This window comes from Callorhinus ursinus, unplaced genomic scaffold (assembly GCF_003265705.2).
Source record: "Callorhinus ursinus isolate GAN/ISIS: 27379988/994484 unplaced genomic scaffold, GSC_fseal_2.0 scaffold15, whole genome shotgun sequence".
In the NCBI taxonomy this organism is placed as follows: domain Eukaryota; kingdom Metazoa; phylum Chordata; class Mammalia; order Carnivora; family Otariidae; genus Callorhinus; species Callorhinus ursinus.
In genome coordinates, this window is record NW_027397077.1 from 1000558 (window position 1) to 1027757 (window position 27200).

Below are 27200 nucleotides of genomic sequence, written 5' to 3' on the forward strand. Positions count from 1 at the left end.
TTTCTTTCTTTCTTTCTTTCTTTCTTTCTTTCTTTCTTTCTTTCTTTTTCTCTTTCTTTCTTTCTTTCTTTCTTTCTTTCTTTCTTTTTCTTTCTTTCTTTTCTTTTTTAAGATTTTTTTAAAGATTTTATTTATTTATTCATGACAGAGAGAGAGAGAGAGGCAGAGGGAGAAGCAGGCTCCCAAGGAGCAGGGAGGGGACTTGATTCCAGGACCCTGGGATCACGACCTGAGCCGAAGCAGATGCTTAACCATCTGAGCCACCTAGGCGCCCCCCTTTTTTTTTAAGATTTTATTCACTTATTTGGGAGAGAGAGAGAGCACAGAGCAGTAGGAAGGGGCAGAGGGAGAGGGAGAAGAAGACTCCCTGCTGAGCAGGCCCCCCCCCGCCCCCGCCGGCAATGGTTTCTTAGACGTGACACAAAAACACAAAGAGAAAAACAGATAAATTAAAAACTTTTGTGCTTTACAACAGATGAATGGATAAAGAAGATGTGGTATATATACACAATGGAATATTATGCAGCCATCAAAAGGAATGAGATCTTGCCATTTGCAACGACGTGGATGGAACTGGAGGGTGTTATGCTTAGTGAAATAAGTCAATCAGAGAAAGACATGTATCACATGACCTCACTGATATGAGGAATTCTTAATCTCAGGAGACAAACTTAATCTCAGGAGACAAACTGTTGCTGGAGTGGTGGGGGGTGGGAGGGACGGGGTGGCTGGGTGATAGACATTGGGGAGGCTATGTGCTATGGTGAGCACTGTGAATTGTGCAAGACTGTTGAATCACAGATCTGTACTTCTGCAACAAGTAATGCAACATATGTTAAGAAAAAGAAAAAGAAGAAGATAGCAGGAGGGGAAGAATGAAGGGGAGTAAGTCGGAGGGGGAGATGAACCATGAGAGACGATGGACTCTGAAAAACAAACTGAGGGTTCTAGAGGGGAAGAGGGTAGGGGGATGGGTTAGCCTGGTGATGGGTATTGAGGAGGGCACATTCTGCATGGAGCACTGGGTGTTATGCACAAACAATGAATCATGGAACACTACAACAAAAACTAATGATGTAATATATGGTAATTAACATAACAATAAAAAATTAAAAAAAACTTTTGTGCTTTAAAGGATTCTATGAAGGGAAAAGACTGTTGAATCACTATGTCGTATAACTGAAACTGACGTGAGTCAGTGTGTCAACTATACTTCAATTACAAAAAAAATAGAGAAAGGGAAAAGACAACCCATAGATGGGAGAAAATATTTGCAAAGAATGTATCTGATGATATGACTAGTATCCAGAATATATAAAAGTAAACTCTTATGGATCAATAATAAAAAGATAACTTAATTGAAAAAAGGGCAAAGCATCTGAAACATTTCTTCAAAGAAGATATACGTGCAGTTGACAAGCACATCAAAAAATATTTACCATCATTACTCATCAGGGAAATGCAAATAAAAACCACTGGGAGATACCACCTTCCAACCATTAGGATGGTTATAAATGAAATGGAAAACAAAAGCAGAGAGTAACAAGCATTGGTGAGGATGTAGAGAAATGAGAAATCCCAGACAGTACTGGTCGGAATATAAAATGGGGCAGCCGCTTTGGAAAACAGTCTGGCAGTTTCTCAAAATGTCACACATAGAATTACTATGTGACCCAGCAATTCCACTCTTGGGTATAGACCCGAGAGAAATTGAAGCATAGGTCCACACAAAAACTTTTACATGCATGTTTATAGCAGCCCTAGTCACAATCACCAAAAGGTGGAAACAACCCAAGGGTCCATCCATGGGTGAATGAACAAAATGAGGTCCATCCACAGAATGGAATATTACTCGGCCATAAAAAGGAACAGACCCCTGACACACGCTACAATGAGGGTGAACCTTCAAAACGTCATGCTGAATGATAGAACCCAACACAAAAGGACACCTGTTGCAGGATCCCATTTATATGAAACATCCAGAACAGGCAAATTCATAGAGACAGAAAGCAGTGGTTGCCAGGGGCTGGGGGATGGGGGGGGTAGGGAGTGACTGCTCACGGAGATGGGGTTTCTTTTCTAGAGTGATGAAATGTTCTAAAATCAATTGTGATGATTGCACAACTCTGCGAAGGTGCTAAAAATTACTGTACACTTTTAATTGGGTGAGCTGTAGAGCATATGAATTATATCTCCATAAAGCTGCATTTCTTTTAAAGATTTTATTTATTTATTTGGAGAGAGAACGAGAGAGAGAGCACAAACAGGGGGAGCATCTCCCATCTCTCACCCCATTCTGCGGAGGCCTGAGGAATGCGGTCCCAGCAGCGAGGCCTCCCCAGAGGAAGCACAGGTGTGAGCACATGGGAGATTGTCTTGCTGAGTGAGTATGACATGAGCTGGGGGAGCAAATGAGTGGCTGTCTCCACTAGATGCCCATGTGTGCCGCGGAGACTTCCCTGGGGATGCCTGTCTCTTTCCCCCCGGAGAAAGCTGCCTCCCCCCACTCAGGCTTTCACTTCCCCATCCACAAAAGGGTTTGGAGCTTCTCCTTACCTCAAGAGATTCAATGATGAGATATTTCTAAAGCAGACACCCAGCATAAGGCAAATGGGAGCTGTTCATACAGTAAGAACCAAAGGCGCTGAGTTCTTGTTTAGCTAGTTCTTATTCATAGCTGGTATGTGCTGGCACATTCTGAGCGCTTTATACATATTAAGTCATGGGCCCAGGGGTGCTGCCAATCCACAGCCAGGATGCCCAGTTAAACTTAAGTTCCGGATCGATAGTGAATATATTCTTTTAGGATAAGTGTATCCCCAATATCGTATGGGATATACTTGTACTAACAAACTATGCATTACTTATCCACATGGGCTCCTCACATGAAATAGAGAGTCTACGACTGTCTCTGGCTCCCAGGCAAGGGGACCGGAGCTCAGATTGGTGAGGGGACCTGCCCAGAGTGCCCAGGGTGAGCGTCTGGCCCAAGGCCTTACCCGATCAGCCTGGCACTGGCGGAAGCTGGCATTGATCCGGTCCAGGTCGCGGCGGGTATTCAGCAGCAACTGCATGATGGTGTCCTTGGCGCGGGAGGTGAGGTTGAGCTCCTTGGACAGGTTGGCCTGGGAGGCCGTGAGCCCCATGACCTGGCTGTACAGGCCCTCCGCCCGGCGCTCGGTGGCCTGCAGGTTGGATTCTGTGCTCACGTGCACGTTGCCGTAGACCATGAAGAGGACGAGGCCCAGGATGATGAGGAACTGGATGAGCGACACAAAGAGGAAAAAGTAGCGCAGGTAGTACCAGCAGCCCCTCGGGCTGCCCCCTGCCCGCGAGTAGGCGCCTCCGTGCTCCATCGCCAGGCCCATCTCTGCCCGGGGCCCTCGGTGCTGCTCGGCTGGTCGGCCTGCTCTGGGTGGCTGCTGCAGCGCCTTCTGCTCACCCTGCCACGGAGCGGGGGCGGGGGGGGGGAGTGTTTATATTACTCCTCTTAATACTTCCTCTGCCTGGCTCCTTCCTGACCGGGAGGAAACGGGGGCTGTGGGTTATCACAACACTCCCACCCTGGCTGTGAAGGGAGGGGCCATGGCGCTGCTGGGTTCTGATATTCACTGGGTGGGGCCCCAACTGGGTGACAGGGGCTTCCTCGGCCACTCGGAGCCTCAGTTTCCCCACCTGCCCTTGCTCTGTGCCAAGCGCTATTCTCAGCCACTGGCTGCATACTATCTCCTGTCATTGACCCCTGTCGTGCGGAGTAGGAAACTGAGGCACAGGGAAGCAGAGGGATCGTGAGGCCCGGGTCTCACGCTGTCAGTTCACAGAGCGGGGCTTCCCTCCGGGTGGACTGGTTACAGATGTGTGTCCACCTCGTGAGCTAAATCAGGCAGTGCTTGGCCCAGAGCCAGGCACACAGTAGGTGCTCATCAGGGCTTCACAGAGGGCTGAACCATGGATGGCAGTGGCCCAGGTTTCCTGAGCTGTCAGCCCACCCGCTGCCCTGCTCACACAGGTGCTGCTTAAGTACTCGGGGAGCAGCACACACAGCAGTGAACTTGGAGCTGGCCAAGCAGGCTCGACCCAAGTGAGCTCAAGCAAGGGGCTTCTCCTGTCTGTTCTCAGTTTCCCCTTCTGTGAGATGGGTATCCCTGTGGTGTTCCCGTGACAGGGCCAGGGAGAGGGGCTGTAAGAAAGGGTTTGCTGTTTTGTTATTACTATCATTTCCTGCTGGAAGTGTTATTTCGGGGCTCTGTGAAGTGGTGAATGGGAAGTGCCAGATAGGTGGGGGTTGAGCTTCACTGTCGGTCACCCCCGGGGTGGGCATGAAGGGGATTTGGGGACCAAGGAGCAAAAGATTCTGGGTGGGCCCTCCTGCCCATCCCCCCAGAATCAGGAGCTCTAGGAAAACCTTCCATGCTGGATGAGGTGTCAGTCTCAGACCTGGCCATAAGGGACCCTTAGTCTCAGGGAGACAGAGTGGGACACAACACCTAGCTCCATGGGAGGAAGGCTGGTAGGAGGGAGGGATGGACGCTAAGGGGAAAGGGGCCAGCAGATGGAAAGGATGCTGGACAAGAACACCATTACTGTACACTGTTCGTGGGGGGCACAGCAGGGTGAAGGCTGCTGCATGGGGACCCATCCCCCCATCAACCAGGGTAATGGAGTTGGGGGTAGTTGACAGTGGGGAGGGTGTCCTCCAGGGTGGTGTTCATCACAGAAGCAGAAATTGGACTGGGAAGGAGGAAGTTCCCAGGGGTAGGCAGGAAACCCCTGTCTGACCTTTGGCCTTTGCAGCTACCCGGTGATTCCTGATTCCGGACCCTTCCCAGAGGCTTGTTGAGGGGAGGAGGGTTGGGGGCTGCAAGTGGTGCCCAACCAGCTATTTCTTTAGGTTGGCCAGGCCCACCCAGAGTCCCCTGAGCAGGGTGGGAGGAGGACATCTTCCATCTTTGTTAATGGGGGCCATGTAGGCAGAGTGAATACATGGTTTCAATTTAGGCTCTGGAGTTAAGTTCTGGCTGTGCCACCTACCACTGTGTGACCTCAGACAAGTGATTTTCCTTCCTTAAGCCTCAGTTTTCTTCTCCACAAAAGTGGAGACAACATAGCCAGTTGTGAAACACTTGTCACAGTGTCTGGCACACACACAGCCTTAATAAGTGGGGGTATTTTTTTCATGTGCAGCCTCTGATGCCAGGATGAGAAATTGATATGCAGGGGAGGGACACTGCCTCCAAGTAGTGTGCTTGGGGCCTGTGGGAGCACTGGCTGGAAAAGAGCATGGTGGGGGTACAGCCTAGGGAAGATGGGTCCAGTGGACATGCACAGACATGGGGGCAGTGCCTGGGCCAACACCAGTAGGTGTGACAGTCTTGGTATGTACTTAAGATCCTATCATGATATATTGAAAGTGTTGCCTATATGCATATATGAACATGACATCTGTTGTCAAGGAAAAAGAAAGGCAACCATAAATTCCCAGAAAATTAAAAAGCCACCCTAGATCTCATAGTGCAATTTTGAGTAATTGTCACAGTGTAAGAAACAGTTTAATTTTTTTATTATTTATTTTTAAGAGATTTATTTATTTATTTATTAGAGAGAGAGAGCGCACAGAGGGAGAGGGAGAAGCAGATTCCCTGCTGAGTAGGGAGCCCAATGTGTGAGATCATGGCCTAAGCTGAAGGCAGATGCTCAACTGACTGAGCCACCTGGGTGCCCCTATTTTTTTTTATCTTTAATTAAAATTTTTAAAGATTTCATTTATTTCAGAGAGAGAGAGTGAGAGAGAGAGAGAGTGAGAAGGAGTGGGAGAAGGGGCAGAGGGAGAAGCAGAATCCCTGCTGAGCAGGGAGCCCAACGTGGGGCTCGATACCAGGAACCCAGATTCATGACCTGAGCGGAAGGCAGAAGCTTAAATGACTGGGCCACCCAGGTGCTCCTTATTTTTTAATTAATTGATTAATTAATTAATTTGAGAGAGAGAGCTCATTTGCATGAGCAGGGCTCGCAGGGTGGAGGGGCAGAGGGAGAAGGAGAGAGAGAATCTTAAGCAGGCTCTACATGTGGGGCTCAGTCTCATGACCCTGAGATCATGACCCGAGCCGAAATCAAGAGTCAGACACTTAAAGGACTGAGCCACCCAGGTGCCCTAGAAGCAGAGTTTTAAATATACACACTAATATCGTTTGTATCAAGCTCAAAAACAACATTCTATCTGTTTTTGGTATTTGATCTCATTATCTTTGATTTGCAATGTTTCTTTTTCGAATAGTTTATTAGCTGGATTTTTTAAAATGGAAAAAGTAATGATGAAACTTTGTCTTTTTGCTTAACATTATGTCTTTAAGATTTGTTGATTCCTTTTGCCTGATGCTTAGGTTTTCACCACATACATTACCACAATAACTATCAATGGGCATTTAGACTGTTTCTAAATTTTTGGTTTCACTAAAAAAAATAAGAGTTGACATTAAATCCCCACAAATGAAACTGCTGGGTCTCAAAGCAGTTACAGCTTATATTTTGACAGCTAGTCACCAATTTGTCCTCCAGAGGTGGTTTCCATTGACAGTCCTGCCAGCAGTGTCTAAAATCTCTAAAAACAGACTTTCTGAACACATTTTGCCTGTGTCCCTGGCCAGAAAATCCCCAAGGGAGGAAGCGAATGACAAGTCTTTGGATTCTTATGAGGTCAAATGCATTGGTCCTGATGTGAGCATTTGGTTTTTTCCTGAAAACAATTTGTCATGGTCACAGGAAATTTTGCACATGAACCCCTCTGAATTCCCTTGGAGGGTCATCACAAAATCAGGCTTTGATTTTAAACTTTTGTTTGTTTGTCTTCTAAATTAAAAACGATCAATTTGGTTTTATTTGCACAGGGAAGGGGAAAGTGTTATGAGAAAGTCAACTTTGTGTCACTACCTAAAACTGACACTGAACTTCTCAAGGAGACACAAGATTTTTAAAAACTCTCACAGAGGGGCACCTGGGTGCCTCAGTCCAGTTAAGCGACTGCTTTTGGCTCAGGTCATGATCTCAGGGTCCTGGGATTGAGCCTTGCATTGCTTTGGGCTCCCTGCTGAGCAGAGGGCCGACTTCTCCCTCTGCTCCTCCTCCCTGCCCCCCCCCCGCCCGTTTGTGCTATCTAAAATAAATAAATAAAATCTTTAAACTTTTTTTCCTATTTTTAAAGATTCTATTTATCCATCTGAGCGAGCAAGAGAAAGGGAGAGCACAATCAGGGCAGGAAGGGAGGGGCAGAGGGAGAGGGAGAAGCCGACTCCCTGCTGAGCAGGGAGCCCAAAGTGAAGCTCAGGATCATGACCTGAGCTGAAGGCAGCTGCTTAACCGCATGAGCCACCCAGGCGCCCCAAATAAATAAAATCTTAAAAAGAAAACAAACAAACAAAAAATAAAGACTCACAAAACTTTAGGAAGGTCCTTAAGGAAGTAATATTTCTGGTGAAGAAAAATTTCAGTGAAGTCCAAAAAACCCTCCACTTAGGTTAAATTAAAATGAAATTATGTTTTGAGTTTTGGGAGGTGACAGAGGAAGCAAAGAGAGCCTGTTGGAGGGGAACAGTCTGTCCTCTCTGGGCCTCCGTGCTGTTGAAAGGCAAACCACTTTCTTACTTGGGATCGGAGGCCCTGGCAGGGTCAGGCTGCCGCTGTCCTAGGTGCTCTCTGCCTACAGCTGCACCACACTTCCCATTTCTGTCCCTCCTACTGTCACCGCAGCCATGGGATGGGGACTCCAGGGTGTCAAGGATAGGGGAAACCCGGGTAGGGACCCAGGAGGGTATGCTGGGGATAGGGGTGGAGACAGATAAAGAGAGACAGAGAGAGACTTAGAGACAGAGAGAGAGAGACTTTGAGTAATAGAGAGTGGGAGGCAGAACAGAGTAAAGGCAGGCCAAAGGTTGGCCCTGTGAGGTGGGAGCAGGTGGGGTCCAGGAGGCAGTCCCACCAAGGAGTGCTATTTACTTCCCTGGGCAGCTGAGGGAGCCTCAGAGCAAACGGGGTGGGGAGGGTGGGGGTGAGGGGGTGGGGCGCCTGGGCTTGTTCTCCGTAGGTAACTCCCAATCCTCACCTACTACCTGTCCAGTGGTCTCCCTGGGGGATCAAAGCCCTCAGTCTGTGCCCTCTCTTTCTTCGCAGTTCTTTCTGACACCAGATCTAACTGTGCCCTTCCTGCTCACACACCTGCCTTGGCTCCCCATTTCCCTCCAACCCCGAAACTGATTTTCAGGGGTCCAGTGGTATAGCCAAGATGAAGCCACCAGAGTAAATGGATAATAATGATATGTTTTAGGTCCCATTTACAACCCTGAGCCCAGCCCTTGTACCCTTAGATCCCACAGCCGCACAGGGAAGGGGTCTTAAGTCAGACAAAGCAAGGTCAGTCTCCTGGTCTCCAGCTCTGGCTGACTCCAGAAGGAGAAGCCACTTCCTGCTCACTTCCGGATTGACGCCACAGTTGGGGGTGGGGGTGGGGGTAGGTTTCGGACTCACCCTTAACCTCTCCAGCTCTGAGTGAGCCCTTAGCCGGAGGCGACCGGGTGGGCAAGTTGGGGCGACCCCTGGTGGCTGTCAGCAGAACTAAGCGGTTAGACCTTCCTCCCCTCAGCCTCACTTCCTCCTTGGGAGTTAGCCTTCCAGTTCCCGCTTCAGGTGGGCCCCTCCCGGGTAAAGGCCCTGATCTGGTACCTCCAAGCCCGAGGGTGGTAGTGGGGATGATGAACAGGACTGGATGAGGTGGGGGAAAGAGTTCCAAGGGTTTCCACCCCCTCAAATACCCGCTTCTTAGGAATTTTTAGAAACAAATTTTAATTACTTTAAAGGTAATACATGTGCATGATTTTAAATGCAAAGTTTGCAAAAAGGTATACAAACATGAGACGGCACCCCCCCCACACACTCTCAGCCCCCTAGTTCCCGCCCCAGAGGCCACAGCTGTGACCAGTGTTTCCTTCAGAGATATTTGGGTAAAAGTCTCTTCCGTACCTGCATTTTGGAAAATGCGCACAAATTATCACTTTCCTGCTTTTTACATTAATGTTCTCAGAGGAATTTGCTTTGGCCCCTTTAACAGTCGTACGGGAATTTCCACCGTGGGGACAGATGGACACTCACTGAAACAGTCCCCAAGTGGAGGACATTGAGGTGGTTTCCAATTTTTTGTAATTACCAAGATATGATAATAAATGTCCTCATTCTTCCCCTTCCCCTCTTTTTTAGAAGTAAACTTTTTATTTTGAAATAATTGTAGATTTACAGAAAAGTTGCAGAGATAGTACAGAGTCCCTGAAGAGCCCTCCTCCAACTTCTTCCATGGTTAAGCTCTTTTACACCATGGCTCACCTGTCAGAACTAAGAAACTAACTGTAGTACATGAAATTAATCATACTCTGGACTTTATGTGATCTTCTCACTAAGTGTTCTTTTTTGTTCCAGGATCCAACTAGGGTTCTGCATTGCATTTGGTCCATTATTTTGTTTTGTTTTGTAAGATTTTATTTATTTATTTAAAGATTTTATTTATTTATTTATTTATTTATTTATTTATTTATTTATTTATTTATTTATGAGAGACAGAGAGAGGGAGAGAGAGAGAGAGGCAGAGGGAGAAGCAGGCTCCCAAGGAGCAGGGAGCCCGACGCGGGACTCGATCCCAGGACCCCGGGATCATGACCTGAGCCGAAGGCAGACGCTTAACCATCTGAGCCACCCAGGCATTTTATTTATTTATTTGACAGAGAGCAAGAGAAAGCACAAGCAGGGGGAGCAGCAGAGGGAGAGGGAGAAGCAGGCTCCCCACTGAGCAGGGAGCCCAATGCGAGGCTTGATCCCAGGACCCTGAGATCATGACCTGAGTTGAAAGCAGAGGCTTAACCAACTGAGCCACCCAGGCGCCCCATCTTTTTTTTTTTTAATTTTATTTATTTATTTTAGAGAGAGAGCAGGGGGAGGAGCAGAAAGGGACAAGCAGACTCTGCGCTGAGCGCAGAGCTCCACATGGGACTTGATCTCATGACCCTGAGATCATGACCTGAGTTGAAACCACGACTTTGACTCTTAACTGACTGAGCCACCCACACGCCCCTATTTATTTAGTTTTAAGTAGGCTCCGCCCCCGACGTGAATCTTGAACTTGCCACCTTGAGATCAAGGGTTGCATGCTCTATGGACTGAGCCAGCCAGGAGTCCCTGGTCCATCATTTTGTACACATGTAAATATGGTTAGAGAAAAATTTCTAGGAGGGTAATTGATGGATCAAAGGATACACGCACTTTCAATTTTGAGAGGTTCTAGAAAATTGCCCTTCCAAGTGGTTGTACAATGAGCAGTCTCACCAGCACCCTGTGGGATTATTTGTTTCTCCAGAGCAGTGCCAGCACAGGGTACTTTGTGATTTTTGTTTGTTTGTTTGTTTTTATCTTTGCCAGACTCATGGGTACAAAGTGGAGTGAGGTTGGGCACTTTTTTCGCCTTATATTTCTATTAATTGACTGTCTATATTCTTTGCCCATTTGTTCTACTGAGCTGTTTTTGAAAAATTAATTTATGAGAGCTCTTTATGTAATAAGGAAATTAATTTATTCCCGGGTATAAATACCTATATGAAATAAATCTAGGAAAGTTTTGGTTAATTCTCTTGGGTTTTCTATATATAAAATCATAATGCCAGGAGATAATAATATTAGGTTGAATTGCTTCTGAGGCTTTCCTGCCCAAAATGCCAACCTGAAACTAATCTTACAGAAATAACACATAAACCCAGACTTGAACTCCAAAAAATGATTGCCTCAGGCCTCTAAAAAAATGCCAGTGTTATGAAAGGCAAAGACAGACTGAGAAATGTTCCAGATTAAAAGAGATGAAAGACTTGACAAATACAATGTGTGAGCCAGGACATTCTTTTGTTATAAAAGACATTATAAGAACAGTTGGCAAAGTCTGATTAAAGTCTGCAGATTAGATAATAGTGTTTTATCAATCAATGTCCACTTTCTGATGTTCGTAATTTACTGTGATTAGGTGGGAGAATGTCCTTGTTTTTAGGAAATGCATACTCAAGTGTTATGGGTAACAAGACATCATTTCTGCAAGTTTTTCATAAAAGATTCAGAGAGAGAGAGAGAGAGAAAAGAATAAAGCAAAGGCGGTAACATTTGTGGAATCTGGGGGAAGGGTATCCAGGAATTCTTTGTACTAATCTTCCAACTTTCCTGTAAGTCTGAAGTTATGTCAAATATAAGGTAAAAGACAAAATTAATGTGAAATTGAGCCATATGAAACTGTTGATATTTCTATTATTTTTCACCTATATAAACGGTGCTTACATATGATCCAAACTATAAATTCCCTACTGCTTTTCTAATATTCATACCGCTTCTTTATTTTCCTTGTCCAAGTGCTGGTACCTCCAGAATAACATTAAATACTTGGCCCTGGTCATCCTCACCTTGGCACTCATTTTGATAGCCTTTTCAGAACTTTTCTCATTTGATCCATTAGTATGGTGAATTTTATTAGCAGACTTGTGAATATCGAATCATCCCTGCATCTCAGGCATAAGTCCCCTTTGTTGTGATGTATTTAAGAAGGGTGTTGCTTAATTCCTTTTGCTAAAATTCCATTTGGGAGTTTCATACCCTCCTCATAGGAAGAGGGGTCTGTAGTTTTTCCCATTGTGACATCTCAGTCAGTTGATAGGCTGGCTCACTAAACATGATTCCACTCAACTTACAGACTAGGTAAACTGAGGCCCAGAGAGGAGAAGTGACCCTTCCAGGTCACTCTTGAGCTAGGGCTGGACTTAAGTCTTCATGTCTGTGGGATGAAGCAACACTGTCATTAGAAGGAACTTAAGTCCCAAAACACTGTCTCATTGTGTTATCAAATGGTCCTCAGTTTCCCCATCTGTGAAATAAGCACTAGATGGTTGGGGAGAGAGGGTCGAGTCTCCTTCCTGTAGTTTCCGTTCAGAGTGGTTCTTGGATCTAAAGCTGAGCGTTGATGGGTGTCGACGGGGCATCTCATCCAGGGTGGGCACCTCTATACATGTTCCAGCCACAGCGTGTGCCGTTCTGGCCTCAGAGCCCTCATCCTCCTGGGGTCTGACTCACCCTCGTGCGCGCCGCGCCGGCCTCCGGCAGCCCCCAGAGGGTCCTGGGCGAGAGCGCGAACGGGGGCCGGGTCGGGGTCGGGACACGGAGCGGGATCGGGGTTGCGGCACTCTGCGCTGGGGGCCCATCTCGGCTTCCAGGGCTTTACTGACGGAAGTGGGGAGAAGCCCATCAGCACCTGGACCCCTGTCCCCCTCCCCCCAGTACTCTTCCATCTTTTCTGAGAACCCCGCTCCCCAGGATCCCCTATCCTTTCTCCACCCCCAGCCATTCCTGGGACCCCTCCCCAGGGACTCCCAGCTCCTCTTCCAGGAGCTCCACCTCCTCGCTCCCGTCCTCTCTCTCAATACCTTTTCCTTACATCATTTTCTCCCGCTCCTCGCCCTTCCCCAAGGCCCTCCATGTAAGCCCGACCCCAGGGACAAATGCCTCCAGAAAGCCGGCCCCAACGTGGAGATTCTCACCTCCAGCGCGCCTACATCCTTCACCACCCCTAGGTTCCAACTCTAGGATCCCCTCTTCGACTCTCCCATCACTCAACTCTCCAAGGCCCCGCCCACATGGCCACACCCCCTTCACCACCCCCCAGGGACCCTCCGCCCTCCCCTCCCTCCCCCTCCATGTGATGATTGGCCGAAAGAACGAAGTCTTGCGCAGCTATTGGCCACGCACCGCGCCCGTCCACCCCGGGCCCCGCCCTGCACTCACGCGCGTTCGCGCAGCACCGCCTCCCGGGCTGCGCAAGCTTCGGCCACCGCCTCGGCCGCGCGTGCGCGCTGCTGTGCCTCGTCCACCCTCCGCGCGGACTCCGTGGCCGCCGCCTCCCAGCGCGCCAGGGCATCTGCGGGCGCAGGGAGCGGGCTCAGCTCCGAGACCTCGCTCCCGCCCCGCTAAAGCAGGCGTTCGAGTTTACAGTCTGCATACTATTTGCAGCTTTGCTTTATTTGAATTAAGTTTGTGTGCTGTTTGCATGACCTTTACGTGTCATTTGCAGAGCTTTTTATAGGTTTGTATTGCTTTCGGGAGTCGTGTACGTGGCGTTTGCATATTTTGTTGTATTTGCGCTGTTTTTGTGACGTTTGCGTGGCCTTTGAGTGTTACGTGCATTTCTTTCATAACTTTTCGCGTTTATTTGCGTGTCCTTTACGTTTGCACCCTTGCGTGCCATTTGCGTAACCAGGAACCTTTTAGGCTCTTCCCACCCCTAGCCCTGGCCACGCCTTGCGCCCCAACACACCTGTGAGCGCCCCGTTCTCAGCCCCCATCTGGGTACCCTGTGCCTTGGCCTCTTCAATCTCAGTCTTCAGGATCATCATTTGGGTCTGAAGCCGGCTCTGAGGAGTGGAGGGGAAGTGAGGAGGGGAGGGGGGGGGAGGGGGAGGGGAGAGAAGAAGTGAAGTCTCCCCTCTTTGCAGACTGAACTGACACTGGTCACCGCGTTCCCTGAGCTTTATTTGGAATGTCCTTTGGGAGTCCTGTGGTTGGAAAACACAGAAGTGGCCTGCCGCACCGAGCGGTGACCGCTGCTCTGTCCAGGTCCACTGCCCCCCACCCCAAGCCACCAGATGTGGAAACGGTTTAGCTCTGCGGTCAGACTCCGGTTCCAATTCCAGCTTCTTCTAGACCCGCCGACTAGGGTTTTAAACCAATACAGGCCAGTTTGGTGGTTGACAATGATTGGGTTTGCTCCCTCAGCTATGGGAGACATTCTTCAAAACAACTGGCCTGGCTTTCTCAGAACATTTCTCACTGAGGGGCGGAGTCAGAATTTGAACCCAGAACAGGCTGCTCTTAACCTCAGTGGCCTCAGGCCCTTCTCTTAGGCAGGCAGGTAAAAGACAGAGGTCTGTTTTGATTTCTAAAATTCACACACCGCTCAACCCCTGCTGGGCCTGGTACACAGAGGTACAGAATAGTTGGTAAATGGAAGGTTGGGACTTTGAGGATGGTTCTTTTGCAAGACCCAGGGCTGGGAAGGGTTAAGAAAGAGTTTGAAGGGGTGGCCAGAGGAAAAGGGAGGACCTGGCCAGTACCTCCCCCAAGAGGCCAACTTTAGCTTCCTAATTAGAGGTGACATGAATGTCCCTCTCTCGAAATAGGGCTGCTGGACACTGGCTGGGGGAGGTAGAGTGGGCACCCAGGGGGAGGGTTCGCACAGGGGCTCCCCAGGTGGGCTCAGGGGCCTGGGGCTTCCCTAGCCATCACCAGCTATTAGGCAGATAGCGGAGAACTGTGGGGGCCTTCTTCCTCAGAAGGTAGACGCCAGGGGGAGCTGGTATTGTAGGATTTGGAAGGGACTATGGTGCTATTCTCATCTGCTCCCCTCCGTTAAAGAATTAGGGAAACCAGTGCACAGGGGGGCAACCGTGGAGATATGTGTGCGGGCCCTCTCCCAATTCTGGATTCTCCAGCCCACCACCCTGCCCACCTACCTGGCGGCCCTGACAGGCCCTTAGTGCCTCCTCCAGCTCCCGACCAACTCGGTTGGCCTGGTCCAGCTGTCTGGCCAGAGCCTCCTCTTGCTGGGTCGCCTCTGCCAGCCGTCTACGCAGTTCCTCGAGCTCAGGCGCCAGGTCCGCGGGGGGCGCCGTGGCGTTGGCCCCTGGCTCTGGGCAGCGAGGTCCCCGGGAGGTCGAGGAGGCCAGATTCCAGGCCAGCAGGGCTGCCCCGGCTGCCGCGGCCGCCAGGAACACCGCTGCCCCGCACAGGGCCAGCACCCGCCACGCGCGGCCCGGCTCTGGCCCCAGCTCGGCCATGCCGCCTTCCACAGCTCTGGCCCCAGACAGCCACGAGCATTTAATTGGCACCTTGGGGCGCCAGGGACACCCACGGTTCCGCCCCTCCCGGCCGTGGCTTCCCGAGTCCGTTGGGAGGGGCTGGACCCCGGCCAGGGGCCAGCCTAGGCTACCAGAGCCCAGGACAGGATTGGGGGTCCTGAGTTCCAGTCCTGCCTCTGCACCCCATGTGCTGTCCTCCGAGCCTCAGAGTCTCCCCCACTGTGAAGGGGGGATGGCCCTAGCTCCTGCCCACCCAGCGGGAACCATGTGAGCACATCCTCCCAAGGCACCCATCTGCACTGGGGCTACTCAGCAAGGCTCTCCATTCTGTTCGTGGAAAAACCGAGGCTAGGGGCGCCTGGGTGGCTCAGTCGTTAAGCGTCTGCCTTCGGCTCAGGTCATAATCCCAGGGTCCTGGGATCGAGTCCCGCATCGGGCTCCCTGCTCGGCGGGGAGTCTGCTTCTCCCTCTCCCACTCCCCCTGCTTGTGTTCCCTCTCTCGCTGTGTCTCTCTCTGTCACATAAATAAAATCTTAAAAAAAAAAACAAAAAACTGAGGCTAAAGGATGGGAGGCTACCCAACCGACTGAGGTTGGCCTGGTTCAGGCTGCCAGGCTTTCCTGTGACTGGCTGAGAGGGTCGGGGGTGGGGGGGGGCAGACGCCCGAAGGGAGCGGTGCCATCTCCCTGCCCGATCTCCACGAGGCCGCCAGGGAGCGAACTTACATCGCGAGTCAGATCCAGGTCGGTCTACGACTAGCGATGTCCCTTCCTCTCAGAAGCGAATCTCCCCCTCCTCCCCCTCCTCCCCCTCCCCTCCCCCACCCCTCCCCCTCCCCTCCCCTCTTTTCATCTCCTCCAGAGGCAAGAGGGATGAGACGGAGGGAGATGTTGGTGGCATCTTGCTCTCAGAGTAAGGGGGCCTTCAGCATGAGCTTGCTGAGACCTCAGAGAGCTACCAAGGGTTGAGATTCCGTCCGGGATGAAGGAGATTTGATATTTTAAAATACGTGGACCCCCCCCAAATAAGGGCTAGTCCGATAACCACCAAAGGTCCCAGGAATGGAATGAGCCATGAGAACCAAGACCAGATATCTAGTTTCCAGAAGAACCAATCAGCACCCCACCCAAGTTTTTTTTTTTTTTAAGATTTTATTTATTCATGAGAGACAGAGACAGAGAGAGAGAGAGGCAGAGGGAGAAGCAGGCTCCCCGCCGAGCAGGGAGCCTGATGCGGGACTCGATCCCAGGACCCTGGGATCATGACCTGAGCCGAAGGCAGACGCTTAACCGACTGAGCCACCCAGGCGCCCCTCCACCCAAGTTTTTATATTGTTCCTCCTTGTCCCTAGCTGAGTTGATAATTTTCTCAGGGCTGTCCAAGACCTGACCTGACTCATTTACATAGAAGCAGCATTCTTCCACAATAAGGTACGAGTAAGCCCCTGATTAGCAGTCAGTGGGTCTAAAATGAGAGGATTTTGAAGAACTACTCCTCCCAGGGAATCAGATTGTCTCTGTGTTGCTTAGAGTGTGGAAACAAAATCGGCTACTTTTGACTCAAGGAAAGAGAGGGTTCCCACGTATGGATAGGATGAGCTGTTCCTCCCGTGCTTAGCCCAATTCCCATAAGGCTGCCAAGGAGGATGAGGCTAGACATCGGCTCAGTTCTACAGGGCGGGACACAAAAAGACCGGGTTTCTACTCGAGTGCCCGTTACGCTCTGTGTTAGGGGTGTGAGGGCTGGGGAGTTGGGGAAGTGTTGATCAGGAACTAGGTACACGAGGGCGCAGTGCCCCTTCCAAGTGGGGGGTGAGCCACAGAGAAAGTAGGTCCGAGAGTTGGGCTCCATGCAGGGCCATATGGTCAGTTGTCCCGGTGTAAGCAAAAATCCTAGGTATGGGACAGATTGTTGATTAAGATGAGCTTTGGAGAGGGCGACTCTGTAACCTTTGTTGTTTAGGAAGGTGAGGATGGTGATGGTGTCAGAAATAGAAGTGGGCCTAGCAGGGCTGAAGAGGAGGTCATCCACAGGTCGGAGAGGGATACTATTTGGAAGGGAGAGGTGGGAAAGATCTGATGCCAGGGCTGGTCCACAGGGGTGGGGGCTATCCCTAAGACCCCGTGGGAGAAGTGTCCAAGTTAACTGTGTCGGGCTAAGGTGAAAAGGTCTTGGGATTCTGGGGAGATGGGAATAGTGAAAAATGGGTCTTTAAGATCTAAGACACTGAAGTCCATGGTGGAGGGTAGAATGGTGGAGAGAGGGGTGTCTGGCTTGGGGAGGGCTGCCTCATTGGTAATTCTGAGATCCTGAACTAATCTGCAAGAACCGTCTGGCTTTTTGCCGGGAAGGATTGGAGTATTGTTTTTTTTTTTTTTAAAGATTTTATTTATTTATTTGAGAGAGAGAGAGAGAATGAGAGAGAGAGTACGAGAGGGAAGAGGGTCAGAGGGAGAAGCAGACTCCCCGCTGAGCAGGGAGCCCGATGCGGGACTCGATCCCGGGACTCCAGGGTCATGACCCGAGCCGAAGGCAGTCGCTTAACCAACTGAGCCACCCAGGCGCCCGAAGGATTGGAGTATTGTAAGGAGAGTTAGTAGGCTTTAATACATCTGAGGAAAGGAATTTGGAAATGAGGGGCTGCAAGCCTCTTAAGGCCCCAGGTTTGAGAGGGTATTGGGGTTTGGGAGGGAAAAAAGTAGGATCCTTGAGGTACATGGTGATGGGGGCGAGGTGAGTAGCCTTAAGTTGTTTGGAGGTGTCCCATACGGACGAGGGACCTGGAGTCATAGCTGGAGAGAGTGAAGTGGGAGCAGGGTGTGTAGGTCCAGTAAGGAGTCCCAGGAATTGGGATTGGGGGTGTATGGGGTGCAGATGAAAGCGAGTCCCCAGGTTGGTCACAATGTCTTGTCCTGGGAGGGGGAGAGGACAGCAGAGCAAGAAAGAGATGGCGAAGGACCTGACCTCCCAGGGCACATGACAAGAGTCGGGTAGCTGAAGAAAGAACACCATCAGGGCGCCTGCGTGGCTCAGATGGTTAGGCATCTGCCTTCGGCTCGGGTCATGATCCCGGAGTCCTGGGATCGAGTCCCGCATCGGGCTCCCTGCTTGGTGGGGAGCCTGCTTCTCCCTCTCTCATGAATAAATAAATAAAATCTTAAAAAAAAAAAAGAAAGAAAGAAAGAACACCATCAACCCCAACAACAGAGATGGGGGAGGGAAGAGAGGGTCCTGAAAATCCAGGGAGATCCTGGGGTGTGTCAGTCCGTACCCTGAAGTCCCAAGAGATCAGCCACCAGGGATATGGCTGATCCTCTCCCCTATTTGGGCCCTGAGGACAGGTTTTGGGAGGTGCCCCCCCCAACTCTGAGGATGGGGTTGTCACCCTTCCAGTGGCCAACCTGCTTACAGGCGGGGCAAGAGGTTTTGGGTGCCCTTTTTTGTCTTTGTTTTTTTATTGGGACACCGTTTGGACCAGTGGTCAGGCTTACCGCAAGCGTAACAAGCTCCTGGAGGGGGGTTGTTGAATGTTTGCATCAAGCCAGCATGGTAAGACTTTTCTAGAATCGCTCCAGTGAGGGCAGCAGCCAGGAGCTGATAAGCCTGAGATCGTTTTTTGATCTTTTTCTCTTTTCCTCTTTGATTTCCTCCTCTCTGCTGTTAAAAAACCTTGAAGGCCTGGTCCAGTACTTCGGATTGATGGTTTTGTGGGCTTTATCCAGTTTTTGAAGGTGTTTTTTTTTTCTTCCTAATGTCTGGGGCTGACTGAGAGATGCAATGCGTAGCCAGGATCGATTTTCCTGCATGAGAGTTAGGATCAAGGTCGGTGAGTTTTTGAAGAGTCTCAGTGAAGTGAGTGAGGAAAAGGGCAGGGTTTTTATCTGATCTCTGGGTGATCTCCCTTCACCTTTCCTAATTGACCTGTTTAGAAGCTGCCCATTTCATGCTTTCTAGAAGATGGAGACCACGTGGTCGAGTTTGACCTTGTCCCCAGAGGAGGGGTGGTAATTCCAAGTTGGCTTGGCCAAGGGGACGGCCCCATTGCTGGGAGCACGTTGTGCAGGCTGTCTGCAGCTCAGATCATCAGCACCTTCAGTAGCCTTGGGCCAAGTTCCGTTTCTTTCCTCTGGGATGGTACAGGTGGAGAGAAAAACATATAGGTCCCTCCATGACACATCAGAGGAAAGGGCGAGATACTCAGATTCCTTAGTGAACCTGGAGGGATGGGGTGAAAAAGAGCCAAGCTTAGATTTTATAAGAGAGAGATCTGGCGTGCAGGAGGGAACGTGAACCCGAACCATGCCCCCTGCTCCAGCCGCTTCGCCAAGAGGGAATTGGGAGCCCTGGGAGGTTGGTAAGGGTGGCCAGAGGGCGTGTGGGCGGGAGAAGGATCCAACGATGTGGAGACAAGGGCTGAAGGCGGGGAAGGGGTGCCAAAGGGTCTTGAGGGGAAGGACGGGGGGCTGTGGAGGAGCCAAGGGAGGATCACCTGCGGGTGGGTTGAAAGGCGGAGGTCGGTCAGCAGAGTTGAAGTCTGAGTGGGGAGAACTGGGGAGAGGGAGAGGGGTCTTTGGGGAGATAGAAAGAGTATAGGGCAAGTAGTGGGAAGCTCAGGATGGTGGGTAAGTTCAAAGAAAGCTTTTTTAAAAATCTTTTTTATTGTTATGTTAATCACCATACATGACATCATTAGTTCTTGATGCAGTGTTCCATGATTCATTGTTGGTACATAACACCCAGTGCTCCACGCAGAACGTGCCCTCCTCAATACCCACCACCAGGCTAACCCATCCCCCCAGCCCCCTCAAAGAAAGCTTTGAGATGATGTTAGGGTGTCCGGTGAGCCCGGTGGCAAAGAATTGCGCAAAGAGTGGAGCACGAGCTGGACAGAGTTTATGCACTTTCCAAGGGAGGAGAGGGGCCAGACATGGAGAGAGATGTCAGGCTCAGCTGTGCCCCTGGGGGAGGATGTGTGAGGAGGGTGTCGACACTTGCTTGGCCCCCTAGATAAATAAATGGTAGACAGGGAGAAACCCAGCAAGGCCTATTTGATCAAAATCAGGAGGTGACAAGTTTCTGCAGGGGGGACAGCTCTTTCCGGGGCTCATCTGGGATGTGGTTTGCTGACTCGCTAGAAAAGAATATGCTTTGTCGTGATGGCCTAGTTTTTCTTTTTAAAGATTTTATTTATTTATTTATCAGAGAGAGAGAGCACAAATGGGGGGAGCGGCAGGCGGAGGGAGAAGCAGGCTCCCCACTGAGCAAGGAGCCTGACGTGGGGCTCAATCCCAGGACCCCGGGGTCATGACCGGAGCTGAAAGCAGACGCTTAACCAATGGAGGCACCCAGGTGTCCTGTGGTGGTCTGTCTTCTGAGAACAAGGGGCACCATGACCTGGAAAAACAGAGAGTCAGGGCCGTCCGACGCCTGTGAGTTTTTGCCTATAGGCTTGGCTGGGGAGGGGGCTTTGAATAGAATCCTTTCACCTTGCAAGTCCCTTATGTCTTTATTTTCTCCTTGTTGACCCCCTTCTGACCTCCTCTTCTGGCAAGCACATTCGCACCCCCCCCCCACAGGGCCTCTGTGTTCGCCCTTTGCTCTACCTGAGCACACTTTCCTCTTGTCTTTGCCCAGCCAACAGTTCCTTATAAACTCCTCCCACCCCTACCCCTGACTCATGTATCTCCTCCTCCAGAGCCCTTTCCCTCCCCCACTAACTCCAGGCCCCTTCTGACTAGCTCTTTGAGCTCTTCTGTAATTTCACCTTTTATGGGTTTGAGTCCTGGCTGCCTCCACCATCAGACTAGGGGAGCTCCTAAAAAGCAAAGCCTCTTTCCTACTGCCACTGCATGGACACAGTAGTTGGGCAGTAAATGTGAGTGGTGTCTTCCCCTTTCCCGTGCCCCCATTCCACAGGAAGATACCAGAGCCCAGAGAGGCCAAGTCACAGGGCAGGGTCACACAGCAGCCTCTGGTCACTACCGGATTCCTGCTGGAGATGGAACCGCACAGACCTGCAGGACCCCTCTGACCTGACTTTTTTTTTTTTTAGATTTTATTTATTCATTCATGAGAGACAGAGGGAGGGAGAGAGAGAGAGAGAGAGAGAGAAGCAGAGGGAGAAGCAGGCTCCCAAGGAGCAGGGAGCCCGATGCGGGACTCGATCCCAGGACCCTGGGATCATGACCTGAGCCGAAGGCAGACGCTTAACCATCTGAGCCACCCACACGCCCTGACCTGACTTCTCAACCCTCCACTGGGTCACAGCCAGTGAGGGAAAAGTGGTGTTAGGGAGTAAGAATTTCCTGTGCCCCTTCTAGATCCTTCTAGCTGGACTAAGGATCAAATTAACATGAGACAGATTAACAGGGGAAAATAAAATTTAATTTCATACACATGGGGAATCCACACAGACAAGGAACTTCCAAAGACGGGCAAAATCAGGTACATACGTCATTCTAAACTAAGGAAAGGAGGGAGTAGGGGTTTGGGACTTCAAAGGGAAGGAACACAATTCATAGGAAGATGAAAAAGAGTAAATGTTCAGTAAACAAGTATATGCTGAGCCACTCAGAAAGAACGGGACACAGGAGATTTTGATCAAATAGGCCTTGCTGGGTTTCTCCCTGTCTACCATATCAAGTTCACAACATGATGTAGTAATCTATTGGCGAGAGCCCTCATCCTGGGGCAGGTCCTCTGTGTAAATTCTTTTTAGGCAGTTGTGAGCGAGGAAAGAGTTCTTCCTGAATCTGCTGGGTTTTGATTGCTTATTTTATTTTATTTATTTTATTTTTAATTTTTTAATTTTTTTAAATTTTTTTTAAAGATTTATTTATTTATTTATTTGAGAGAGAGAGAATGAGAGACAGAGAGCACAAGAGGGAAGAGGGTCAGAGGGAGAAGCAGACTCCCTGCTGAGCAGGGAGCCCGATGTGGGACTCGATCCCGGGACTCCAGGATCATGACCCGAGCCGAAGGCAGTCGCTTAACCAACTGAGCCACCCAGGCGCCCCTTATTTTTAATTTTTTTAAAGATTTCATTTATTTATTTGAGAAAGAGAGCACGATTGGAGGGGGAGGGGCAGAGGGAGAGAGACAAGGAGACTCCTTGCTGAGCAGGGAGCCCAGGCTCAATCCCAGGACTTCGGGATCATGATCTGAGCCGAAGGCAGACGTTTAACCGTTTAACCGTTTAACCGTTTGAGCCACCCAGGGACCCCTTACTGTATTTTTAAAATCAGAATATTTGATTTTTTTCAGTAGGCTCTACGTCCAACGTGGGGCTCGAACTCACGACCCTGAGATCAAGAGTCGCATGCTCTACAGACTGACACAGCCAGGTGCCCCTTGATTGCCTTTTTTTTTTTTTTTTAAGATTTTATTTGTTTGAGAGAGAGAGTGAGCAGGGGGAGTGGCAGAGGCAGAGGGAGAAGCAGGCTTCCCGCTGAGCAAGGAGCCTGATGTGGGACTCGATCACAGGACCCTGGGATCATGACCTGACCCGAAGGCAGACGCTTAACCCACTGAACCAGCCGGGTGCCCCTTGATTGGTTTTTTACTCAATATAGTCTTCATGCCAAAGCGGCCCATCTTGGGGCAGTCGGCCCTTGGCCCCTACAGGGGCATTTTTAGGAAGGAGAGAAGTTTTCTACTCAGCCACATATGGGGGCTTGGGAGGAGAAATTGAACAGGTTGAATCCATCATATTGGGCAAACCTGTCCCCCATCACCATGGAAACACAGTCCAGGCACGGGGGGGGGCGGAGGGAGGGGTAGCACTGTTTTAGGACATTCTGGTAGCCCTAGCTGGGGGTGGGAGTTGAGGATGGTGGTGGAGGTGAAGACACCTCAACCCCTCCGACTGGTCTAGTATGCACTAAGTTTTAGCCAGCACCCTTAGCCTGAGTGACTGATTAACTAAACCTTTTTTCGTATATTTATAGATCTTGCACTCTTTCCTAGAAAGAACAGAGCACTTCTGCACGTCACCAGGCTCTCCTGCACCACCCCGGGGAACCAAGCACCCAGAATCCCTTGCCGACCTGTGAGCACCATAATAACGTGTGTAGCTGGCACCTTAAGACTGCACATAATTAAGAATTATCATAGGCCACTGCACTCCCTTAACAGATTAACTGCCCTAAATCCCTTGAAAAATTTCTGGGTCAGGCAGAAACCTTGGAGTTGGCCTTCTCACCCCAGGTGGCCAGCCTCCTGAATAAAGCCCATATTCCTTCCCAATGAGAACCCATCTCTGGAATATTTGCCTTTGCGGCTTCGGGAACAGGTTGGGGGGAGGACCCAGGAGGTCACGTGAGAAGGGTTTTCTTCTGGGAATCAGAATTCCCTGAGCAGCTCAGAAGCCCCGAGTAAGTCCGGGAACATTCCTGGATTTCAGTTTCCTTATTTGTGAGATGGGGGGGCTGTTCCTGAGGGGTCAAATGACTCAGCCATCCTAAAGTAACCCAGTGAACTCCTCCTGGGCCGTCCTGCAAGCTGGGGACACGGAAGTGAGGAAAACCTCTAGAGCAGAGGTTCTCAGAGGAAGTGAATCTGCCCCCACCACCATGAGAGATTTGGTAATGTCTGAAGGCATTTTTTTATTGTCACAATGGGTGTGGGGGGGCGGGTAACGGTACAGGCATTCTGGTGGGTTGGGCCAGGGAAGTTGCTCAAGTTCCTGCAGCACCCAGGGCAGGCTCCACGGCAGAGCCCAACGCAGCGCAAAAGTCAAAAGTGCTAACAGACGCAAAGGTCCCGGCTCCAGTGCAATGGCAGGAAATGGCCTGGACAATTGTTAGGATTCTAGAAGGACTTGGAGAAAGGGAGATAACAGAGGAGGAAGGCTTGACAGAGCCTGGGAAGGTCTGTGAAAGTCGACAAAGAGTCTATCGAGACAGCAGCTCTGAATTTGGAAGAAGCAGAGAGACTCTCTGGAGGAGGGGTTCCCAGACCTGGGTACTGCAGGAGGAATACGAGTTCGGGCTGGGGTGGGGAGGAGCACCGTGACAAGGGCCCGGCCTGTGTGTGTCTGCAGATCCAGGTTTGAATCCCAGCCCCGAATAGCCTGTGGGATGGGAGTGGGAACGAGGGCAGGGTGCCCCCCTACCACAGGCTGGGTTTCCCCGCATTGGACCAGGCATCAGGAGAAGGTGCAGCGAAGACAGGAGGGGAGATGAGACTCGATGAGGAGAGGGCTCGGCCCTCGGTGAGTGCTGATGAGGGGGTAGAGTCCTGTATGATGACCCCGGTGAAGAGGGCCGGGGAGGCAGGGAGATGGTACCTGCCCAAACACTGAGGCTTCCTGGGAACATTCTGGAGCAGGGAAGCGTGGGTGTGGATGTCAGTGGGTGTCCACCCTCAGCTGTAGGACAGGCCCCGGGTGCATGGGGGTCACACATAATGGCACTCACTCCAGGAACTTCAGAGTATAGTCTTTGCCCCTAAAAGGGGCGTCTACTTTTGGGAGTTCAAAGACTCAGAAGTCAGTGAGCTTCCAGAAACCACGAAACCAAGAAATAAGCACTCGCCACCCTATGCCCTGCCCAGCTCTGGGGGGAGGCCGAGTCGGTGGGTGGGGGGAGGCCGCCCTGGGCCAGGCCCCCTGCCGGTCCATCCCCGAGGCTGCTTCTTGTCCCCCACCGCACTGCTATCTCGCCCACCTCCCCCCTAACCATGCTGCCATGCGGCTCCCTCAAAACTGGTCTGGTCAGGGAAGCCTTGAAGGGGAAAGTCCAGGCTGTGGGCTAGGGGAGACATCATAAGAGGGACTAAGGGTGGCCTGGAGGGGCAGAAGGCGGCCCCGCCCTGCTGCAGGCCGGCTCCCCAGACCCTGGCCTATCCTGGGCTCCCTCCCTCCCTCGCATCCCCAGCTTTCTTCTACCCCAGGCCACCCCCCTCTTACCGGCAGGCCTCAGGCCAGCAGAGCGATGAGGCCCAGGAGCAGGTACACAGGGACCATCAAGGGGCTGAGTGCTTGCAAGGAGCTGCCAAAGCTGGTTTCCCCTTCCTTGCTCGAGGCCTCCTTCTCTTGTCTGGGGAAGATGTGGAGACAACTGAGGCAGCTGCCCGGCCTGCACCAGGTCTGGCCTTGTCGGCCCTCAGAATCTCCCCTCCTCCCCTACCAAATCAGTGGGGAGGAGAGTGGGCAGTGGCCACTCAAGGCTTGTGTGACCAGAGGGACAAGGCTGGGCTTCAAACTTTACGCCCTGAGCAATGGGAATTTTCCAAGCAAAGGGAGTCCTGGGTCTTGGGGGAAGGATGGGTGAAAGGGCCGTGGTCAGGGGCTGTGGCTCGGACCTTAGTCGCTCTACCTCTTCCAGAGCTTCTTGCAGCTTCTGCTTCAATTTCTCATTCTCTCCTAAGGCGGGAGAGAATCAGGGGGCTGTGTCAGCACGGTGGGCTGGACACGGCGTGACAAGCAGCCACATCCTTCGCCAGGATCTACCCCAGGACCTGACACCGCCTCCAGCCCTGCCCCCATGCCACCCCACCTTGGAAACCTGGGGTACTCCTTTCCCACCCTCCACTGGATTCTGACCACTCCCCGGCGATCCCAACCCTGGGACAACCCCACTTCAATGTTTGACCCACCCCTCCGGATCCCCCTCCATGGAACCCTGGCTTTGTGCTTTCTTACCCTGAAGCTCCTCTTTTTGGATGAGCTGCTCCAGACCTCGGGCCTTCTCCATCTCCAGGGAAGCTGACACGTTCACCTGGGACAGAGGGGAGGGTCAGAGACTGGCGTTCTGGCCTGCGGAGCCAGGTAGCTGCTGGCCTGGGCCCTGGACCTCTTCCCCAGGCCCCGTGGTCAGAGGGGCCCAGGGCCAAACCCCTTTCAGGTTTCCCTCCAAACCTCCCTGCACCCCGGTCTCCCACCTCCAAGAATGGCCACAACCTCCCACTCTCCCAGGGCACCTAAGGATGTGATCCTCGAAATAGGGGATTTGAGGCCCCCCACGTGGGAATTTGGAGGCTCCCCATGCCCAAATCCTAGGAGAAACTCTTAGACCTCGTGGGCTATTGCCCAAGATTTAGACGTCCTCCCCCAAACCCAGAACACGGGGATTTCCAAGCCCAAGTTAGATGTCCGTGGGAGTTTCAAGGTCCCCCATATCAGGACCCATGTGAAAGTTTCACAGTCTCTCAGGGATGGAGTGGATGTATCAAGAGCCCCACCCTTCTTTAGGACGTGGTGAAGTCCCCATCCCAAAACCTAGACGGGATTTCTGCTGCCCAAGACTGGGGCAGAGAGGAACTTCTAGCTCTCCCATAACAGGTTGTAGATTCTTCCCACATCCTAGTGGGGATTTGGGTGCTCTGGGGGGAGTTTTAAAGGCCCTGCCCCACACCAGCACTGCTGAGAAAGTTTAGCGGTGCCCCAAACCCCAGCAGGGAAACTCAACTCCCATTGTGCGGGTCCAGGGGCAGTTTCAAGTTCTATGTCCATCTCCATCTAGACCTGTGGGGGCCACGCAAGCACTGGGCCCTCTCCGGGAGCTGCAGTTGCTTACCAAAGTGTGGTGGCAGGTGGCAACCTGGTCCGTGGTCCGTAGTAAGTCTTGCCGGGTTTGGTTTAGCTGGAGCTCCAGGAGGCAGGTGACATTGGGACACTCCTGCTCTGCCAGGAGGCCACCATTGCAGGCTTTGCTGTTGGCCCTGACAGCGAAGACAATCAGGCACACAAACCCACCACCCAGCACCAACAGGATCCCCAAGACCTCCGGCCACCCCAGCCTCCTACATCGCAGCATTGACTCTGATTTGTCAGCCACGGGCACAGGCAAGTAATGATAAAAGGTAGGTGCCATCTAGATCTGCCCCTGGATGTGGTAAGTTTGGGCAGGAGGTAGGACGCTGGAACCTTCTAGTGGCTGTGGCTACCCCCTTATTAGCATAGGGGCCATCCTGACCAATGACAAGGTCGGAGAGAATCCTCTGACCTGGAGGCTCTTGAATTGGCCATCTGCAGGCAGAAAATGGTTTATGCTTTCAGTTTCAATTTCCCAGGGAAAAGCCGGGTTGTTTGTGCTGAATTGAAACCTGGAGCTTTTCCAGTTGGGGGGCAGGGGGGAGCTGGGGCTGCCCGGGGTGGGGGGACACCCCATCTCAAGTTCCTGCCCCCTCTCCCGCATGTAACTGAGGGTGACAACTGCAGTTACTGAGGGTCTCATGCCTGTCAGCCTTGTGTTTGTGTGTCCCAGGACCTGAAGAGACAGCAACTGTCGTTGGCTCAGCTCCAAGCTGGGGAAACGGAGGCTGAGAGATGAGTGGTAGACTGGGGGC

The 27200-nt window shown here is 51.3% G+C and overlaps 3 protein-coding genes across 8 annotated transcripts in view; all 3 read right to left on the reverse strand.

Annotated features, from left to right (window-relative positions):
* PLVAP (plasmalemma vesicle associated protein) overlaps positions 1-3465 on the reverse strand; it is a 12683-nt gene extending 9218 nt beyond the window's left edge. Inside the window, exon 1 of the mRNA XM_025885059.1 lies at positions 3000-3465. Within this exon, the coding sequence (XP_025740844.1) occupies positions 3000-3368 (369 nt within the window). The 5' untranslated portion in view covers positions 3369-3465. The remainder of the gene's footprint in view (positions 1-2999) is intronic.
* Positions 3466-11503: 8038 nt separating this feature from the next.
* CCDC194 (coiled-coil domain containing 194) lies at positions 11504-14891 on the reverse strand. Of its 3 annotated transcripts, XM_025885631.2 has the most exons (4): positions 14568-14891; positions 13373-13469; positions 12844-12976; positions 11504-12282 (listed from the first exon to the last, which is right to left on the reverse strand). In XM_025885631.2, the coding sequence occupies exons 1-4, from the start codon at positions 14889-14891 to the stop codon at positions 12132-12134; spliced, it is 705 nt and encodes a 234-aa protein (XP_025741416.2). In that variant the 3' UTR covers positions 11504-12131. The 3 variants fall into 3 exon arrangements, 1 of the variants encoding a protein (XP_025741416.2); XR_012380839.1 differs by lacking the exons at positions 12844-12976; positions 13373-13469; positions 14568-14891 and adding an exon at positions 12600-12676 and having other exon boundaries at positions 12140-12277; XR_003210727.2 differs by lacking the exons at positions 12844-12976; positions 13373-13469; positions 14568-14891 and adding an exon at positions 12600-12681 and having other exon boundaries at positions 12145-12282.
* A 5183-nt stretch (positions 14892-20074) lies between these two features.
* On the reverse strand, positions 20075-26869 carry BST2 (bone marrow stromal cell antigen 2). 4 transcript variants are annotated; one of them, XM_025885145.2, is made up of 5 exons: positions 26429-26854; positions 25555-25630; positions 25229-25275; positions 24820-24949; positions 20075-20306 (listed from the first exon to the last, which is right to left on the reverse strand). In XM_025885145.2, exons 1-5 carry the CDS (start codon positions 26723-26725, stop codon positions 20215-20217), a joined length of 642 nt encoding a protein of 213 aa, XP_025740930.1. In that variant the 5' UTR covers positions 26726-26854; the 3' UTR covers positions 20075-20214. The 4 variants fall into 4 exon arrangements, with proteins under 4 accessions (XP_025740930.1, XP_025740932.2, XP_025740931.1 ...); XM_025885147.2 differs by having other exon boundaries at positions 25215-25275; positions 26429-26838; XM_025885146.2 differs by lacking the exon at positions 20075-20306 and adding an exon at positions 23499-23729 and having other exon boundaries at positions 26429-26869.
* Between the last annotated feature and the right edge of the window lie 331 nt (positions 26870-27200).

Bases quoted from the DNA above. Each gene is read 5' to 3' on its own strand.
- CCDC194 (XM_025885631.2), bottom strand. From the start codon at position 14,891: ATGGCCGAGCTGGGGCCAGAGCCGGGCCGCGCGTGGCGGGTGCTGGCC. The intron at 12,977-13,372 runs GTGTGTTGGGGC...CTGCGCCCGCAG, and splicing joins TGAGAACGGGGCGCTCACAG to ATGCCCTGGCGCGCTGGGAG. The intron at 12,283-12,843 runs GTGAGTGCAGGG...CACTTCCGTCAG, and splicing joins GCGGTGCTGCGCGAACGCGC to TAAAGCCCTGGAAGCCGAGA.
- BST2 (XM_025885145.2), bottom strand. From the start codon at position 26,725: ATGGCACCTACCTTTTATCATTACTTGCCTGTGCCCGTGGCTGACAAA. The intron at 25,631-26,428 runs GTAAGCAACTGC...CCTCTGTCCCAG, and splicing joins CCACCTGCCACCACACTTTG to GTGAACGTGTCAGCTTCCCT. The intron at 24,950-25,228 runs GTAGAGCGACTA...CATCTTCCCCAG, and splicing joins TGCAAGAAGCTCTGGAAGAG to ACAAGAGAAGGAGGCCTCGA.